Source organism: Aristolochia californica, unplaced genomic scaffold (genome assembly GCF_029961685.1).
Source record: "Aristolochia californica isolate CCGP_79_NKW_82.1479 unplaced genomic scaffold, dmAriCali1.0.hap1 SCAF_15, whole genome shotgun sequence".
Classification (NCBI taxonomy): Eukaryota; Viridiplantae; Streptophyta; class Magnoliopsida; order Piperales; family Aristolochiaceae; genus Aristolochia; species Aristolochia californica.
This window is the reverse complement of record NW_027181826.1, coordinates 3380385-3398860: the sequence shown is the minus strand read 5'-3', so window position 1 is coordinate 3398860 and position 18476 is coordinate 3380385. Positions and strand designations below refer to the sequence as shown.

The 18476-nt window shown below is 35.1% G+C and overlaps 2 protein-coding genes across 4 annotated transcripts; one reads left to right on the top strand and one right to left on the bottom strand.

Annotated features, from left to right (window-relative positions):
• Positions 1-3570: 3570 nt before the first annotated feature.
• LOC137951556 (uncharacterized) lies at positions 3571-8354 on the bottom strand. Of its 3 annotated transcripts, none has more exons than XM_068798292.1 (10): positions 8044-8354; positions 7084-7124; positions 6302-6379; positions 5544-5568; positions 5377-5409; positions 5104-5225; positions 4874-5004; positions 4353-4576; positions 3968-4194; positions 3571-3843 (listed from the first exon to the last, which is right to left on the bottom strand). In XM_068798292.1, exons 2-10 carry the CDS (start codon positions 7084-7086, stop codon positions 3745-3747), a joined length of 942 nt encoding a protein of 313 aa, XP_068654393.1. In that variant the 5' UTR covers positions 7087-7124; positions 8044-8354; the 3' UTR covers positions 3571-3744. The 3 variants fall into 3 exon arrangements, with proteins under 3 accessions (XP_068654393.1, XP_068654394.1, XP_068654395.1); XM_068798293.1 differs by having other exon boundaries at positions 8242-8354; XM_068798294.1 differs by lacking the exon at positions 8044-8354 and adding an exon at positions 7922-8034.
• Positions 8355-15218: 6864 nt separating this feature from the next.
• On the top strand, positions 15219-17485 carry LOC137952154 (BTB/POZ and TAZ domain-containing protein 4; the record flags this gene model as incomplete). Its single annotated transcript, XM_068799224.1, has 5 exons — positions 15219-15401; positions 15981-16111; positions 16481-16787; positions 16870-17183; positions 17332-17485. Coding segments are annotated over 5 exons (1089 nt in total), but the record flags the coding sequence as incomplete, so codon positions are not given.
• Between the last annotated feature and the right edge of the window lie 991 nt (positions 17486-18476).

The window sequence follows — 18476 nt, the reverse complement described above, 5'->3', positions numbered from 1 at the left end:
ACCAACATGGGGTAAAAAACTGTATAGAAAATTTTTGAATAAGTATTTAACAGTTGATGTTGTAATACTTTTAGCATGAAGCAATTTTCATTGCAATTTTGTGTTTGATATTTTATTTAATTAAAAATTTATCGATAAGTATAATAATATATTAGATTGATTATTAATTTTTATTTATTTCCCTAGAAGAGACAATAAAAGGTCCATTTAACTTTCCTAAGAAAATTTTAAAATATTTCTTGTAATTTTCTAATAAGTCACTAATAGTAATAAGATTTTATTTAAAGGTTTTTTTGGGAATATGTATCATAGGAAAAATATTTTTAGTTTTTCCTAGAATATAAATTTTTATCTAGGGGCACTAAGGAGGCCATAATAAATTATGGCCAAATTCAAAAATTACAAAACAAGCTAGACAACAATTGGAGTAAAAAATATTAACATTGGTGCATTTTAATCCATTATTGAAATTCAATCCTGAACCTCCCCTATCATTATATTTTAAAAAAATGTATGCATAATTTTATATATAATTTATTCAAATCCACCCCTACATGCGAGATCATAAATAAGGAAAAAAAAACTCTGTCCCTTCCTCATAGCTCTTAAATAAATTGAAAAGATATTTTAGTAGAAATACGTTTCTAGAGACTATTAGTGGTTTTTTCAATAATGTTAAAAAGACATTTTTAATATAAATATAGGGACCATTAGTGCCTCAAGTTTTTTCAAAATATTTTTTTAATTATAAATTCTTTTTAAAAAATCATATAATTTTCTAAGTAAAATTTTATTGCCAAGATGGGTTAGAAAACCATATAGAAAAATTTTGAATAAGTATTTGACAGTTGATGATACAATACTTTGAGCATGAGGTAATTTTCATAGCAATTTTGTGTTTGACATTTTATGTGATTAAAAATTTATCGATAAGTATAATAATATATTAGATTAATTATTAATTTTTATTTATTTCCTTAGAAAAGGCAATAAGAGGTCCATTTAACTTTCCTAAGAAAAATTTAAAATATTTCTTGTAATTTTCTAGTAAGTCTGTAGTAATAGGATTTTATTTAAAGGATTTATAGTTTTTATTTGGGTGATTGTAAATTGATAGTGATATTTTATTTAATTTTGTTGTGTTTGATTATTGTATGGAGTTTATTTATAATGTTATGCACTGTATGGAGTATTTAGACTATTTTATGGAGTGTATAAACAATTTCATGAAGTGTTTATGGAATGTATAGACAATTTTATGGAGTGTTTATGCAGGTATTATGTATATTGATTATGCCCAATTTTAAGTAGACGTCATGCCGAATTTTATACAAGTATTATATATATATATATAGATTATGCTCAATTTTAAGTAGAGGTTATGCCCAATCTTATACATGTATTATATATATAGGTTATTCCCAATTTTATGTAAAATGTATGTATAATTTTATATACATTTTATTCGATATATATTTTTTGAAAAGTTTTAAATGTATGTTGAGGCTCGAGCTCGACTCGAACTCGTTGGGCTTGAGCTTGATAACAATTTTAGGCTCGAGACGAGGCTCGGCTCGAAGCTCGACTCGAAATATTTAAATCAAGCTCGACTCGAACATAAGCAGGTTCGGGCTCGGCTCAGCTCGATGCCACCCCTACCTCCATCCGATTAAGGAATCCAATTTCTCAAACACTGGATAATTCTGATTGTTGCAAAAGCAACAATCAGAATTAACAACATTCGTTCCCTACAAACCAGTTCAAAAATTAACGAAATGCGCCTTTGCCTCCGAGGCGATATTTTTCTTTTTTATTGTTTTCTTCTATTTTTTTCCTTTTGTTCCTCCTTCCCTTTTCTTTCATTCTCTTTTGTTCTTCTTTTTTCTTTTTTTTCCTCCTACTTCCACCCACTCCTTACTTGGAGTATTAATTGTTTAGTCAACAACAACATCTTTGTTTCAAAATAATTTTTCAGCAACACCACCATATTCCTCTTCTCTCCCTCAAGTTGGACACACAAAGCCCTTGCCTGGAAGAGAGATGAAAACACATGCATATCCCTCCAAATAATAAACCACCTCCAAACTAGATATATATATATATATAAGTGAAGATAAAGACTCTTAGAAAACCCTACTTATAGGCTAGAACCCAAAAAAATGTCAAAAAAAAGGGGTGATAGATAAAATCGAATCCAACACTAGGACTCCGAAAATAGCATGAATAAGTTTCGGCATTACTTTCGACATCTTAAACACTTTAAGAAAATTTTACCCATATGAAAGGAAAATAAATTACTCAAACTTGACCAAGATCTCGTAAATAAAGACCAGACAAGACTATGGTGTGCGACAAATTAAAACACTGACAGTTGCTCTAAGTATCAAAATTAGAACTTTCTTGAAATAGAAAATAGCATAAAATGAAGCTTTTTGCCATTGCTCTAATCTTTCATGTTGTTTGACCTTCTTTTTTTTGTTTCAGATGTCAAATTCTTTTTTTAGAAAACTTCGATTGGCAAAATTTATTTTGTAATGGAAACTAAACTCAAATACCTTTCCATAAATATATAATTTTAATATGAAAAGAGTGGTATGAATCTTATCGGCGAACACCAAGGAAAATGAAAGTTAGGTAGGATAGGGAAATAACAATGAAAAAGAAAACTAAACTAATAGAGATGATAGATAAGAAAAAGAACACATTGTCTTTGTGGGTTAATTGAATCAACACACAAAACCAAACTCTTATACAATGTTGAATTTCTAGAAAAAAAATAAATAAATTATTGATTTTCGTAAATTAAATACATTGGGTTTCCATTTGCAATAGAGAGAATACATAGAATTTAAGTTAAATTAAACTACTGATATCTCAAGTACATCCAAAGTACAACTCTATAACATTTTGATAATACTAAAATTTCTTTGTTGTTGTAGGTTCTTTCCATCAGAGTCGTGCAGGACTCTTTCATATTTATTTTTTAGTAATATATTGCATCATTATGGCTTTGATGGAACCAAGTTGGATCATGTAAGTATAAATAGGAAATACTTCTCACACTCGTTTTAGTGTATGTAGATGATATCATCATAATAGAGTATGACTTAACTTAAACTTTACTTCACTGACATTATCTAATGAAGGAGCTTGAGTCCTTGAAGTAGTTCTTAGGTATAAAAGTTCAATGACTTAGTATGAAATTATTTCCAAGAAAATATATCATTATACGAAATTATTTCCAAGAAAATATGTCATTTGCTTGATCAATCTGGTATATCATTGTATATCAATAATGATTTTTGTTGCTTTAGCTTGAAAAGGCATCATTGTCTTGCAGGTGGGTAATAGCAATTGACTTTGACATGTGCAGACATTACCTTGGTGGCTAACTAGGTGTGTCAATTCATCAATTATTTGCATAAATGGTATACTCCATTTTTTAAACATATTTTGTGCTATGTGGAAGACATTTTCATACAATTGTTACACTACAAGGTTGTAATTGGCAAGAAATGCTTGGCTATTTTGACTTAGATTATATAAGGGATTCTTATATTGGATGGTTAGTCAATGGTTTTCATAGAAGAGCTGAAACATTTGATACTTTATTCATATCAGAGATGCGTAAAATGTCACAAGAGACATCTCCATTGAATAAAGTTAATATGTACATTCTCCATTCCTATATATGAATTGAATACCCTTAAAGAAAGGCAGGAAACTCAACCCTGCAGAAAGTCATCACCCTCTCAATGAATATTTCTTGCCAGTGAATGCTTGGAACTGGGGTTCTTCCTTTTTCGGAGGCTCTGGATTGGGATTGGAGTTTTGTGCAACAGCCTACAGAGACAGAAATCCACGAGCAAGTTAAAAATGACATATAAATTGACCGATCATATCAGCAAAATGCATTGGCAATACAAAGCGAGACACTAGCTCTGTTATATTCAACAGCTATATGTACCTTTCCCTTGTCATTTGGAGTCCGATTTGTGTTTGAACCGAAGATGAGCTTTCCTGAAGCTTGCTGTGACGAACCACCGGATGAAGTGGACCCTGACACATTTGCCGGTGAGGATTGGGTTTCTTTGAATTTGGATGAAGAAAATGCAGGAGCCGACTGTGTTGAAGGTTTTCCATCCAGGCGTCTTCCAGGACCAGTGAAAGGGCTGAATCTTGGTTCCTCTTTACCTGCGAAGTCAAAGAAAATTTCTTAGTAAATGTGCAGATTACTAATTAAAAATAGTCCAATAGAATATGAGATGGTGGTTACCTTTTCAGATCTCAAACAAACACAAGAAAAGAATGCTAAATGCTTTCAGGCAGAAGAAGAATGGAAGAAGAAATACCTTGGGGCAGAGCCTTGCTAACTGGAATAGATGGAGCAGGCCTTTCTGGTTCTTTAAAATCTAGAGGAGGGGCAAAATCTACTTCACAGTCTGTCTCAATAATGCTTATTGCAGAAGAGGGCTTTGCTTCCACAATATCTATGTAGAATTTCTTGTTGTTATAGGCTACCATAATTGTATCACCAGTTGTTAAACATGAGTAGTTCCTCAATGTTGTTTCCAGACTGCATCAAACAAGAAAAGTCAGCCATTTAAAAAAAAAAAGTCTATATGAATATTAGAAAATGTGACAGGTCCAAAATGAATGAGTAACTTGAGGGCAAGTGTGCAAACGTGACCATGAGCAGTTTGTCACATATGCCGTCCATAAGTCTCACAGAAAAAGGATTATTAATTGCTGATGAGATTCCTATTGGTTGCATAAAGTTCAAAGTCACCCATACAATTCTCATCTAAGACTGTACGTGGAGACTCCTACCAAACAGCATAAACAAATTATCAATCATCACTCTGATACTTACATGGCTTTAGGGTTTGAAATATCTAAAAAGTCCTTTGTATGGGGTTGCAACTTCACATATGTTCCCTTCGGAAGAGTAGCATTTTTCACTTTGACAAAATCTCCTTCTTGCAGAAGCATGTTCTCCATCATCTACGGATGTACAACAACAGTGCAGAAAGATCTGTATGAGACAATCAGCATAAAATCTTCAGATTTTTATAAAAAAAATTAGTAAATTGTGATGCATACCCAGTAAGGAAGATAGATCATGCCCTCATCAGCAATAAACTCAAGTACACCGCAATGTGAAACTCGTTCAGTTGCTGGGTTCCGAAGTTCGAACAACATTGGGTAATCAATATGTAGAGATGCTGCACAACAGATATGAATTTTAAACACATTTAGCAATATTGAAGTATTACACTTGAGAATAATTTAGTCTCAAAATCTGTTTCACAGCATGATAACTGGACGAGATAATGTTTGACAATAAACAAGATGAGAAGATGTGATTTCCCTTACCCAGCCGATCAAGGGCAGATGGCGGCATTATGACTGGAATAAAGCAACATAAATCAATCAGTAAATTTAAAACTATGCTATTTGACCAAATCAGATAAAACAAATTATGCCATCCATCAAGTTTTGGCATCAGCTATTTTGCATAACACACTGAGAAGAGAACTTACTCTTATCACCAGTCTCTAGCTGTGGCTGCAAGAGGGAGAAAACCACAAATCAGTATTAGCACGTCCCAAAGAAGAAGAAAAATTAAGCACAAGGCTTCAACAGCTTAGACTTTATTTCTTCAAAATAAAGAACTGTTGAAATTGAAGCATCTCATGAACAATTTGGTTCTGATGATCTGAATTCAATCCAGACATCATAAAACATGATGATTTGCAGATTAAATCATAGGTCAAATAAAAAATGGATATCAAAATTTTTACATCCCAGTCAAACAAGAAATTTGTGCACGAGTTTAACCATTAATGGCTCTGGTCTGCGTAGGCATTCATACATTAATCATATCATTCAAGCCAAGTCCAATTTTTATGTCCAGATTAGTAGCTCTAGTCTAGATAGGCCTCCAAGCATTACAAAACTATTGCCAAGTCCAATTTTTACATGTACTGCTTACCAACAATCATAATAATTCCAATGGTTGATGGGCTTAATCAGTTGCTTTATGTAGAAGTTTCTCAGTTACCCCATTCACCACATGGGTTTCTTAATGAGAAGTTCTGAATGTATCTGCCACTGGAGAATGGAGTACTAAGGTGTATTTGTGCAATGCTTATAAGAGAAGGACAAGTTACTACTCAGAAAGGACAACATGTTTACAAATAGTGTAGTTTTCACACTCTTGCAATGATAACAACAACAATCTGATCTTAAGATAATATAAAACAGGGGACTATGAAGCAAAAGAAAAGCACTGCCTCACCTTTTCAATAAAAGATGATGGATAACATCTGTAAGTTTGCTCAAACGATCCTCCATGATAACCATAACCATCATAAAACTGCCAAAGCAAAACCAGTATCAAGTAAAATTTTTATAGAAAAGTTCTAACTCATGTTCCTAAAGTGTGCTTGAAATATTAAGATACTCTCATTGGAACCAATATGATAGACTCAGACTAACTCCAGCTAGTTACAATGATTGAGACATACAAGGGTAACTGAATCAGTAAGAGAGCAAAATCCTGTGGAGATAAACAAGTCAAATTGAACAGACCATCTAATTGGATTATATCAACTTTAACTTTGGTCAATCGAAGAAAAAGTAACCCCGTTTTAGCTGCAGAAAGAAATCATCTGAAATGATAATGGATAAATAGAGATTTGTACCTATTGGATGGTTTTCTCCCACCAGAAAGCTTTTTACATCAGATTAACAGCCCCTCCTATGGGCAATTATATTCACTCAACGCAAGCACTACTGTCAACCACTCAATTTATGGTCCAAAACTTGAAATAAACTCAGGTAAACACTCCCTCCTACCAGCAACTATATTCACTCAATGCATAGGCCACTGTCAACCAATCAATTTTATAGTCCAAATTTAAAATAAACTGAACCACTCAATGCATGGCACAACCCCAAAACCAAATAGACCAAATTATGGACAGCTCAGGGGACATAGAGAGACTCCTTTTAACATCAGAAGGCCAAAATCAAGACAAGAATACAAGAAAAGTATTGAAAGAAGAAAAAAAAAAATACCATCTTGACAGGGTGAATCAGAAGAACAACCTTCAGATTTCCTACAAAAAGAAATGAATAAGTGCCAATACAAATAGAAAACTTATTTTATAAAATTGAAGTCCTCATAATTATTCAATCTCCACAAACATAAGTTCAAAAATCACAATCGATTACATGAACTCGGGGAAATGAAGAGAAATTGTGCAAGGAGAGGTCACAATCATGCACTCAAAAACTTAAATATAGAATATATCAGGAAATTATATATTTCTGAATAGATCTAACAAAGTAAAAGGACCAACCAAGAAAATTTAACCCATAAACTTTTAGACTGGTAAACTTACAAGCGTAATGGATTTTAGTCTAAACCAGAATTTGATTGCAAGCTGTGCTTTATCTTTGTGTAGCAGTCAAAGATAATGAAAGAAGAGAGTGAGGATATCTAGTACCCCCTGGTTGGAAGCATTGCTTTCAGGAAAGAGTTAGGAATGTACACACCATAAAATAGTAAAAACTATTATAATTTTATGTCCGCTAGTAAACTAGGGAGCAAATTCTGTTCTACTTCTGACACCAGCGTAAGGGGCAACTCAGCCAGTGATAAAACCATAGCTATTGGAAAGTTTTGATGATGGTCACTAATGAACATTATATTTAGTAAATAAAAGCAATACAAACATTATGCAGAAAAGTTCGCAGAGGTACAACACAGAATAATTGCAAGGTTTGAAATTGAGTTCCTTCGTAGTTTTACAGTGCGCGGACAGCGAGTAGAAAGCCAAAAACAGTATAGAAGGTATCAAGACACAAAATTTTCAAGTAACAATGATTAAACATAGTACAAATTATCTATTACCATATCATATTAGCGTAGAGAACTAGACAGGTGCAAATTTATATTCAACTTCAATATCCACCACCTCTGAATGGAAAGAAAAGTAAAAGAGAATTGACAGTGAGTGAGGGATAGTTTAGTACAGGCAAGTAGACACTAATGGGATGGCTTGAGCTATTTCTCTAACCCAGCTTTCTGTGAGGAAAAGGCTAGGGCAGTCAATTTGTAGGAATTCGATCCCTAGGTTAAACCCCTAGGCAAATTCCTTGCGAAGAGTTACCAGGGTAATCGGTGAATAAGGAGACTGAAACAACGGAGAGAGAGAGAGAGAGATAGGCAACCGTGAGACGATGAAGGAGGAGCACACGATCGTCTGGTAAGAGAGGCTCCTCGTCTGGGACTAGGCCAAGGTTCGTAAGAAAGAAGGAGGAGGTAGACAAAATTCTCCCCTCTTCTTTCTTGTTGGAGAGAAAACGAATAACGCTGGAGAGAAAGCCACTTCTTTTTCTATAATAACATTACAGTGACATGGCATCCCATGCGGTCTGCTCCGATACCATGACACGTCAGCAAGTAAAGAACTTTTCGGAAAGTACAATACAATGTGAGGTTTCATTTATACAATAATATGTTTTTCCTGTAACCTCCAAATCTTAGAGGGTTAGTGCACATGAAAAGTAGATTACCCAAGGAAACAAAAAGAGAAAATCAATTCAAGGGTGATCTACTTTCTCATTAGAAGATAGATATTTAACTATTTTTTATTTATTTTATTAATTATTTTTTGTATTTTTAAACAAGTCTTTATTTATCGATTAATTTCATATTTACCTATTTTAGTTTTAAATAATTTTTCCTCATGTACAATTGCTTCTTGATTCTTGAGGTAAATCCAATTGCCTAGTTCTCTACAATTTTATTTGTCTTGCAAAGTTTGCTTTTCTCTCAAATCCAACAAAAGAAAAGCTTATTCTTTTTCCTTTTCACGTTTTTTTTTTCTCCTGATTGTTTGTTGTACAAAATAGGACTTTAATGAAATACAAGTGTAATTATCTTTTCCATAGTTCTAGTTATTTAACTAAGGTGATTTAATTTTTAATACATTATTAATTCGATAACTAAAAATATAAGTAATACAAATAACAAATAATTTTTTATTTTAAATTTAATGCTTAAATTTTAAGATCTTTATCGATCTTCGCATCACACTAGGATTATAGTTGTCTATTTTTTAATTTGTATTTTCTTCTCTATCTTAATTTAAGTGGATGATTACATATTTGAAACAGATAATCTAGCAAAGAGTTTTGGAAACAATTTCTTTAAATAACCAAAGGATGAGTGACCCAACCATTTATGCCATAACCAAATTTTAGAATCTAAAGATTTATTCACGAAAAATGTTTGAGCTAACTGATGAGAACTCTCTGGCTTCATATCAAGGTAATAGAGTTTCCCCCTTCTAGTACTATAACTAATTGTCTTCCAAGTTCGAATGTCTTTAAAAACACATATGTTAGGCAAAAAAATCACAATACAATGCAAAGTGAGAGTTATTTGAGCCACTAATAATAAATTATGATTGAGGGTTGGAACAACTAATACAGAATCAAGACTCGGATTTTCAGTGAGGGTGGTGGAACCTTCTCCAATAACGTGAGAGGGAGTACCAATTACTGTAGACACGATATGTTGTTCAGATGGCTTCATAATATTAACATGATGATTGTCAAAGGTCATATGATCAATAGCACCAGAAACAATTATCCACACTATTTCTACTAGGAGCGAAAGTATTAAGAACTTTACCAGATGTAGCAATTAAAACTGATACATCCTCAGTCGTGTGAGAGGTGGAGGGTTCTGCTACTGCAACGGAAGCATGATTATTTGGTTTAGTGTTCCATTTGCAAGGCGCTTTGGTAAAATCCTACCATTCTGGATACCCAATAAGTTCATAGCATCGTAACTTTGTATACCCAGTCTCACCACAATGAGTACAAATACGCTCTAGTTTTGTTGTTCCAATCTCATAGTTGCGATTCTGAGATCCTGATGTTCAATTTCGATCACTGGTAGGACCAGTTGGTCGAGCTTTTTTAGACTTAACTCGACGTGCCACCATTGCAGATGACTCAACACGATCAACTTCAGTATTTAAAGTGGTTCTGGGTACAGAGTCATGACGTACGTAATCAGTTGCTTCTACAAGATCCAATATCGGGTCCTTTCTGAGAATTTCGCCTCAGATTTGTTCGAATTTTGCATCCAATCCATTTAAGAAAATGTGTACATGCAATCTTTCAATGGATATTCTATAGGCAATAACATCATCAGGATCTTTCATTATAATCCTATCACGATGATCAAGTTCTTGGAAATTTTTCACAAGATCACCATAATATGTTGACAAAGGGTGACCAATCTGTTTGGTGGAGAAAACTATTTGATTCAATGAAAAAATTTGTGATTCATTTGACCCATCGTAGAAAGTTTTTACCACGGCATTCTAGATTTCGCGTGCAGTGCACAGCCGAATATAGCGCTTCATAATATCTAGTGACATAGAGGTTAGTAACCACCCCTTGACCTTTTGATTTTCAGCATACCACTTCGTATAAGACACATCAGTTTCTTGTGGCAGTGGTGTTTTCCCAATAATATATTCGAGCTTTTAGCGTCCTGCAATTTGCATCTCCATGATTTGGGATCATACATCGTAGTTTACTTTTGTAAGAATGACGCTGGTTGCAAAACCAGAGTTTTCGAATTGAACATGAATAATCGGTGTTGATTTCTTCGACATGATGCAAGAAGATCGGTGATGATCAGGATAAAAATCACCCAAAAATACTGGTCCGGTCTACTTCCTGCAACTTGGTTGACCTGTTTTGTGTTTCTGATTCTAGTTCGGTCAGAGAACTGGTCCGGTTTGCTTTCTGTTCCTTGGGTTGACCTAGTTTGGGTCTTTGATTATGGTCCGGTTTGAGAACTGGTCCGATCCACTTTCTATTCACTGGGTTGACCCTATTCGGGCCTTTGATCGTGGACTGGTTCGACCCTGGGTCGCTTGACAGAATATTAAAAAAATGCGGACCTAAGTTAAGCAAGAGCAAAAAAAATTATGTACCTTCGTCTTTGTCGAGACAATGTGAAGACTGTGCGGCTCCTTTGCCGATTGGGCTGGTGGTGTGGTTTGCTGGGAGGCCGAGCGATGGCTCGGCTACAGTCGTCAACGACGTTCGAAAATTCCGTCGGTCTTCTCTGATGGCATTTCTGTTCACAGTGACGACAGAGGAGACTCTCCGTCTTCGTTGGACTGGTGGTGCAGTCTGCTAGAAGGTTGATCAGTGGCTTGGTTGTGGTCAAAAATTCTGCCAAACTTCTTTGACAGCGGCTCTATTCATGACAACGATAGAGAAGAATATGGGAGCATTGTGAACAATGTTGTTCATGGTGAAACAAAGTAGCAGCTCTGTTCTTTGGCGACTGGAAGGAGAAGAAAAGAATTCTCCCACTTTGATACCAGGTCGAAAAAATAAGACCTCAATTTTCATTATTTTGCTTAAATAGGGTTATATAGATTGTAATAATCTATACATGGAAGGATTAAGAGAGATTACAATGATTACAAGGATTTACAGGATTTTAAGAATAAGGAAAGAGTATCAATCTATATACGGGAAGAAATCTCAACAAAAACATGTCTGAAAGATAAAATACCATCTTAAAATTTTTCCAGTATGAAGTGACAATCTACTTCAAAATGTTTTTTTTCTCTCGTGGAAGGTCGGATTTGAAGCAATATGAATGGTTGCCTGGTTGTCACAACATAGTTCCGTAGGGACTTGTTAATGGAACCCTAATTTAGTAAGGAGGGATTTGATCCATAGAAGTTCACTGATTGCTTGAGTCGTAGCTCTATATTATGCTTTTGCACTGGATCTCTCAACAACATTCTACTTTTTACTCCTCTTTGTAACCAGGTTTCCTCAAACTAAATTACAATACCCAGAAATGGACTTTCTATCATCAGGTGATCCAACCCAATCTGCATCCGGAAATCCTTTAATGTTGAAGTGACTATGGTTTTTATATAGAAGTCCCTTCCTTGGAGCTCCTTTTAAATACCTCAGGATCCTTTCTAGAGCTTGCCTATGGGTAAGTTGTAGTTTATGCATATATTGACTAACTACACTTACTACATATGATATATCCAGTCTTGTCACTGTGAAGCAAATAAGTTTTCTCACAAGTCTCTGACATTTTCCTACATCAATATCTTCACTAGAGCTTGCATATAACTTTGTGTTAACATCCATAGGAGTATTTGTTGGTCGACATCCCGTTATCCATGTGTCATCGAGTAGATCAAGAACATACTTTCTCAAAGATAAGATGATTCCATGCTTTTACACGAAGACTTTAATACCCAAAACATATTTCAAAAGTCCAAGATCTTTTATTTTGAATTCCTTGGATCTCTTCTCTTTGACTTCTTCTATATTGTCTGCATCACTGCCAATCAAAACAATATCATCCACATAAACCGTCAGTAATACTCTTCCCTTTAAGGTATTCTTGTTAAAGATGGAATAATCTACTAAGCACCTATTGAATCCAAACTGCAACATTGCTTGGTTAAATTTATCAAACCAAGCCTAAGGACCATATATAGATTTCCTCAATCTGCATATCGATTCCCCATCAACCACAAAGTCAGGTGGGCATTTGCAACAAGTTGGACATTTATGATGTTTTCTCACCCCTAGCTTGAGGGGAATGTTAGAAGATGGGCTAAAACCCACACGAGTATGGAGAAGGCTCATACGTCCAAGAGATGTGGCATGATGGTAAACAAGAAGTCATCTCATAAATACGGCACAAGGGTGTAATTAGTCAACGAGAATATGTTTACTTATGTCTTTTCTTATGTAAAGCTTGTAGCCCTAAGGGTATTATAGACATTATAACATCCTCTCAAAAATTATAAATAGATGCCCTTGGCTTGGGGCAGAGCATCAAGTCTCTCTCCTCTTCTCTCAATTCATCCCAAACTCTCTCTCTCTCTCTCTCTCTCCCTTTGGCCGAGCTCATCTCTTGCACTCTTTTCTTTTCTTCTCTTCTTATCCTCTTTCTTTCTTCTTCTCTTTCTCTCACTACCTTGTTTGAGGTTCTAATCATGGGGTCCTAAATTCAACACCAAGCATTCAAACAATAAAAATAAATAAAACTGCTCCTATATCAAACTCGCATGAGTTTGAGAAAATCGATTTTAGAAATCTACCAACAGTTAGTCTTTAATCCAAATAGGATGACCATGCTCATTCATCAACCTTCTTTTTGAGATCAAGAATCAGTAAACATCTCAACAAAAAGAAGAGAAAAGAACCACTCATCTTGAATGAGCCAAGTGCTTCAACTTGCTCCTTGCTTCATCAAAAATGAATAAAAATTTAGCACGACCTTAACCTCAAAATCCTAAACCCATTGCTTTGATACCATGTTGGATTTAAGATTCCATGATAAGTAATGTAAAATGATCTGTCAAAGCAGAGATGAAACCAAAGAGAAAGAAGAAGAGAAAGAAGAGAGAAGAAAAGGAGAAAAGAATGAGAGAGAAGGACGACTAGAGAGTTTGTGAAAGAGGGTAGGAGGATTAGGGTGTGAGTGACGTCCCTAATCCTCCCCTTTAACATCTATTTATAATAGTAAAAAATGTTATAATTACATTAATACCTTTTACCCTAAGAAAACTAGAAAAGGGACAAGAAAAGGAGATATTTTACATCAATACCACTATACGTAGATTATATCTTCCAACATATTTAATGAGTTCATCATAATGCAACTATGATTTTAATGTTATTAATTTTTTCCTTTTTTAGGGTGGGCAGATGTTCAATGGAATGCCATGTCTAAAAAAATCAAATAACGTTATTTATATGAACAATCTAGTTATAATCTTGTTTCCAACCGTTATGCTCAAGCACGAACAACTCTTTAGGTCGTGTATGGAACACAAAAAGTGGAGAAAAAAGAAAAGAAAGAGAAAGAGAAAGAGAAAAGACGAATGCCCATGGAAAATGAGAAAGAAAATGGAAGAGAAATATAGTTTATCTTGTTTGGATACACGTGAAAAATAAAAATAAAAGAAAAATTAGTAATATTTTAAATTTTGTATTATTAAGATCTTCTCTCAAGTTTCTATTTCTTTTACTTTCTCCCAAAATTCCATCATTTTGTTTATTAACTAAGAGAGAAAATGATTTTTTTTCTCAATGATTCACTGCTGCCAAACAATAGAAAATAACTTTCTCTCCCATTTTTTTTTTTTTTTTGTAGGTTCGAAGCAGGGCATCAAGCATGAGCACGGTCTAGTTTTTTTTTTTTTTCTTCTTCATTTGGAAACCACTCGACAAACAAGATGCACTTACATGTTACTTAAAAGTTAAAAGACTCATTAAAATACATAAATATAGAACTGATATAATACAGATAAAGATTGGATATATCCAAATCCAGATTAAAATTTAGTAAAATAAAAAAATAGGTAGTTTAAATACTTAATCATCCTGTTCATTCTAAAATTAATAGCCTAAATAATTAAATAAAATTATTAAAAAATATTGGAAACTAAAATTACCAATGCTATCCATTTTTAAGGTGGCGAAGTAGAGTATCCTTTTAGTAAAAAAAGGGCAATATCTAAATATGACCATTTATCCTAATATTTGGAAAAAAAATAATACCATATTATATTTACTATATTTTAGTCAAAATTAATGGATTATTCTCTTTTTTTAGCTAAAATTTTATATTACACTCCGTACGCGGCGGTTTGGCAGTTGGCGACGTGGGTGGCGGGAAGGGCTCAGCAACGGAGTAAATCAAATTGCAACATCCATTCCAGGCTAGACGGCTTCCTCTCCGCAACTCTCCAACTGTGAGCTGTACCTCTCCCTCTTCTCCGCTCCGAAGGCTCTCGCCCCTTAATTATTCGGGTCCTAGGGCACCTCTGCACAGAGGACAGTTCTCGGCTTCTTGAATTGTCTTGCGGCGGTGCCCTGGATTGAACGTAGAGCTTCCAGGCGTTTCAACTCTTTGATTTTAAATAATCATCTCCGAAAGAGTTACTGCATCTCGGCTTCTGGGAATTTCCCTCCTCTAATGAATGTTGTTTTTTTTTTCTCTCTCTCGGAATGGTCTAAGCATTCGACTGGCTCTGATTTTTCTTGTTTCTAGGGCAATGACGATGGATGTGGAGAGGGGCTCCTCGAGAGGGTGTCCTTTGAAGGAGAAAGAGGTTTCGCCTACACCACCTCCCACTCCGGGTTGCGCAATTCGTTGGAAGGGATTTTTGCAGGCGAGGTGGGGCCAAAACAATGTCCCTGTGGCGACAAGGGAAATGTGGGACAGACTCTTCAAAGAAGGCTATAGAGCGGACGTTGACATTCACACTGATAGTAATGATGTCATACGTGCACATGCTAGCATTTTGGTGAGTTAGACGTGGAATCATGAATTCATGAAAAACACCCCTTCTCCTGTAAAAAGCCAAAATGGACTTTTACAGAACAAGGTTGAAACCACAGGAGGTTTTTTATTGAGCTGGTTAGGAAATTATAGAAGAAATAGTCAAGTAGGTGAGGAACAGTGTAGGAGAAAGTTACAGAATGAAATAGAAAGCCTCCTGCAGGTTCTCACCAAACAACAGTAATATCATGAATCATCAAACTTACTTTTGACCTGGATGGGTCTGGAGAATCAATATGAAATGTGTTAAATTTTGATTCCTCAACTGCAAATTCAAATTTTTAGTATGAAATGTTTGCACTAGCTTGCACCATGTTATGGATATAACTGAGCCATTTTCATCTAAAAGCTGGTTTTCTACTTAAAAGAAGATGAAATTATAAATCATATTCTGTAGGTCCCTTAATTGCCCGAGCATAGTTAGGACAACACTTTGATTGGCTTCTAATGATCATATGTGAAACAACTACCTCAAAGTTGCAAGATTAAAACTGCAGTAATATTCTAAACGAAGTTATTTTATTGAATTTTTCTGATGGCCTAGGGAGTGGCGTCTCCAGTCATGAGGAGCATGTTGAAGCAATCAAAAGCCCATAGCTGTATCAGATCATTGTCCATTCGCGGGGTCCCTCATCAGGCTGTGCATGCTTTCATACGCTTCTTGTATTCATCAAGGTAGTGATTCTCTCCTTCATGCTTCTGTGTATTATGGGTTCTATATTAGATTTGTTAATATGAACAAGTCATTCGTGAGTACAATTAAAGGTCCCTCATAAACCACTCTCTCTTAAAAATTTATTGTTATTACAGAAGTGGAAAGATTAAAGTGAGTTTTACAAAAACATTTGAACTTAGCTTCATATTAGAACCTCTTGCTCCTTGCAAAGAGCCAAGCTGAGTATTCTCATCCAAGTGATATATATATATGTTCAAGTATCTTCATCAAAGTGTTCAAGGCCAAGTTTTTAAAAGTGTGCAGCTATTTCATTTGCATTATAACACTGTAGTGATCTCCTTTTTAAAAGTATGACTTTGTATCGGCAGCTTTGATCAAGAAGAGATGAACAAGTTCGCCCTCCACTTAGTTGTATTATCACATGTGTTCATGATCCCATTGCTGAAGAAAGAATGTGCTGGACATATAGAGAATTTTTTCCTCACAACTGAGAATGTTATTGATGTATACCAACTAGCACAACTTTGTGACATTCCTCGCCTCTGCCTTATTTGTCACCGGATGATAATATCAAACTTCAAGGTTGTATCTGCGTCAGAAGGATGGAAAGTCATGAAACAATCAAATGCAAGACTGGAGAAGGAACTTATAGAATCCATAATTGATGCTGATTCTGTGAGTGACCTGCATTTTTATATCAACTTCTTTTAGCATTTTGTTTCTCAAAACTGACAAGGTCCTTATTGTTAATTTCTAGAAAAGGCGAGAGAGGGTTAAGAAAATGCATGAGAGAAAGGTATATCTACAGCTACACCAGGCAATGGAGGCCCTTATTCACATATGTCGTGATGGTTGCCGAACAATAGGGCCTCATGATAAGGTTTTGAAAGGAGATGAGGGTCCTTGCAATTTTGCAGCATGTAACGGTCTTGAGTCACTCATTCGTCATTTTGCTGGCTGTAAAACTAGAGTCCCTGGTGGCTGTATCCATTGCAAGAGAATGTGGCAACTTTTGGAGCTGCACTCTCGCCTGTGCAGGCAACCTGATATTTGCAAGGTTCCCTTGTGCAGGTATAACCCAGTGTTGATGTTTCGTCCTTTATACTGATTAATTTCTGCTTAATGCTGGCTTTTAAAAGCATGACCTACTATTACTGAGATCCACAGCAGTCTCTCATCATCAATTTATCTTTCTTTTTGTTATCATATCTTGAGACAGGCATTTTAAAGAGAAAATAAAGAAACAGACCAAGAAAGATGAAGCTAAGTGGAGATTGTTAGTATTCAAAGTTTTGGCAGCAAAACAGACCATAGGCACATCAGAAAATCATTTCCAGCAATGGCTACCAGTTGTGTCCAAGAGAGGGAGATAGTAATTGTTGTGTATGACCTCCAGTGGAGTTTAAATTGTAAATGTATTTGGAAGTTTGCACATAAATGGAAAGATTGAAACACCCTATAAACAAGAGACCAGAGAAAATAATTAGAACTTTATTTCAGCATATGATTGATGAAACTAGATTCATACTAAAAGAAAGGGTCTCAATAATACCTCTGAGAAAAAAACTGCTAGCAGCTGCAACAACTTTCAGTACATTGAGATAGATCATCCTCTTGTACCAAAGTTGAAGCATTACTAATCCAATCCACCATTTAGTACACTTGATCCTATTTTGTTAACCAGGAGTAGGACTTCACAAATCCCGAATTCAAAACAGACTAGTCAACATCTATTGCCTATTAAGTGTAGTTTTTGCAAAGCTGAGAAAAAATAATCAGATAGATTATCTGTCGTGAGATGAATTGAGTGTCAGAGTGGTTCCGTCCACTCTTGTTAGAGTCTCTGCTTTCCGCACCTAACAAACCGGCATGTTGGGTTGTATTGGCTAGGCGTCTTACTCAAGTGAAACCTGATGGCAATGCTGAAGGGTACATTGGCAGCTTACCGCTGGCCTAATCAGCCCTTTGTTATATTGATAGAAAAATAAACAAAGTTTAGAACAAGACTAGACTTTCAAAAAGGAGTAGAACTGAGAAGAGTGTAATAGAACCCAAGGGGCATGGGACATGGAGGACAAAAAAGGAAAAATGCCCGAGGACCCGGGGAGTATGAGGTATAAGGGCAAAAAAAGAATATGTCCAAGGGGTGTTGGATAAAGGAAGAGAATAGTCAAGCCATTTTTAAATCTCTCTTGCTCTCCTCTCCCACTCAAATTCGTATCTAGCACCCCTCTTCTTTTTTCTCCTCCTTGTTTCTCACTTTTTCCTTCTAATCTCTCTGTCTCAATTTCTTCTTTTACTTTATTCTTTCTTTTAACCTATCTCTTTAAACTCTTTCTTGCAATTATATGAAAAGATGAGGAG

Bases quoted from the DNA above. Each gene is read 5' to 3' on its own strand.
- LOC137951556 (XM_068798292.1), bottom strand. The intron at 5,410-5,543 runs GTAAGTTCTCTT...GCTTTATTCCAG, and splicing joins GCTAGAGACTGGTGATAAGA to TCATAATGCCGCCATCTGCC. The intron at 4,195-4,352 runs GTATTTCTTCTT...TTGACTTCGCAG, and splicing joins TAGCAAGGCTCTGCCCCAAG to GTAAAGAGGAACCAAGATTC.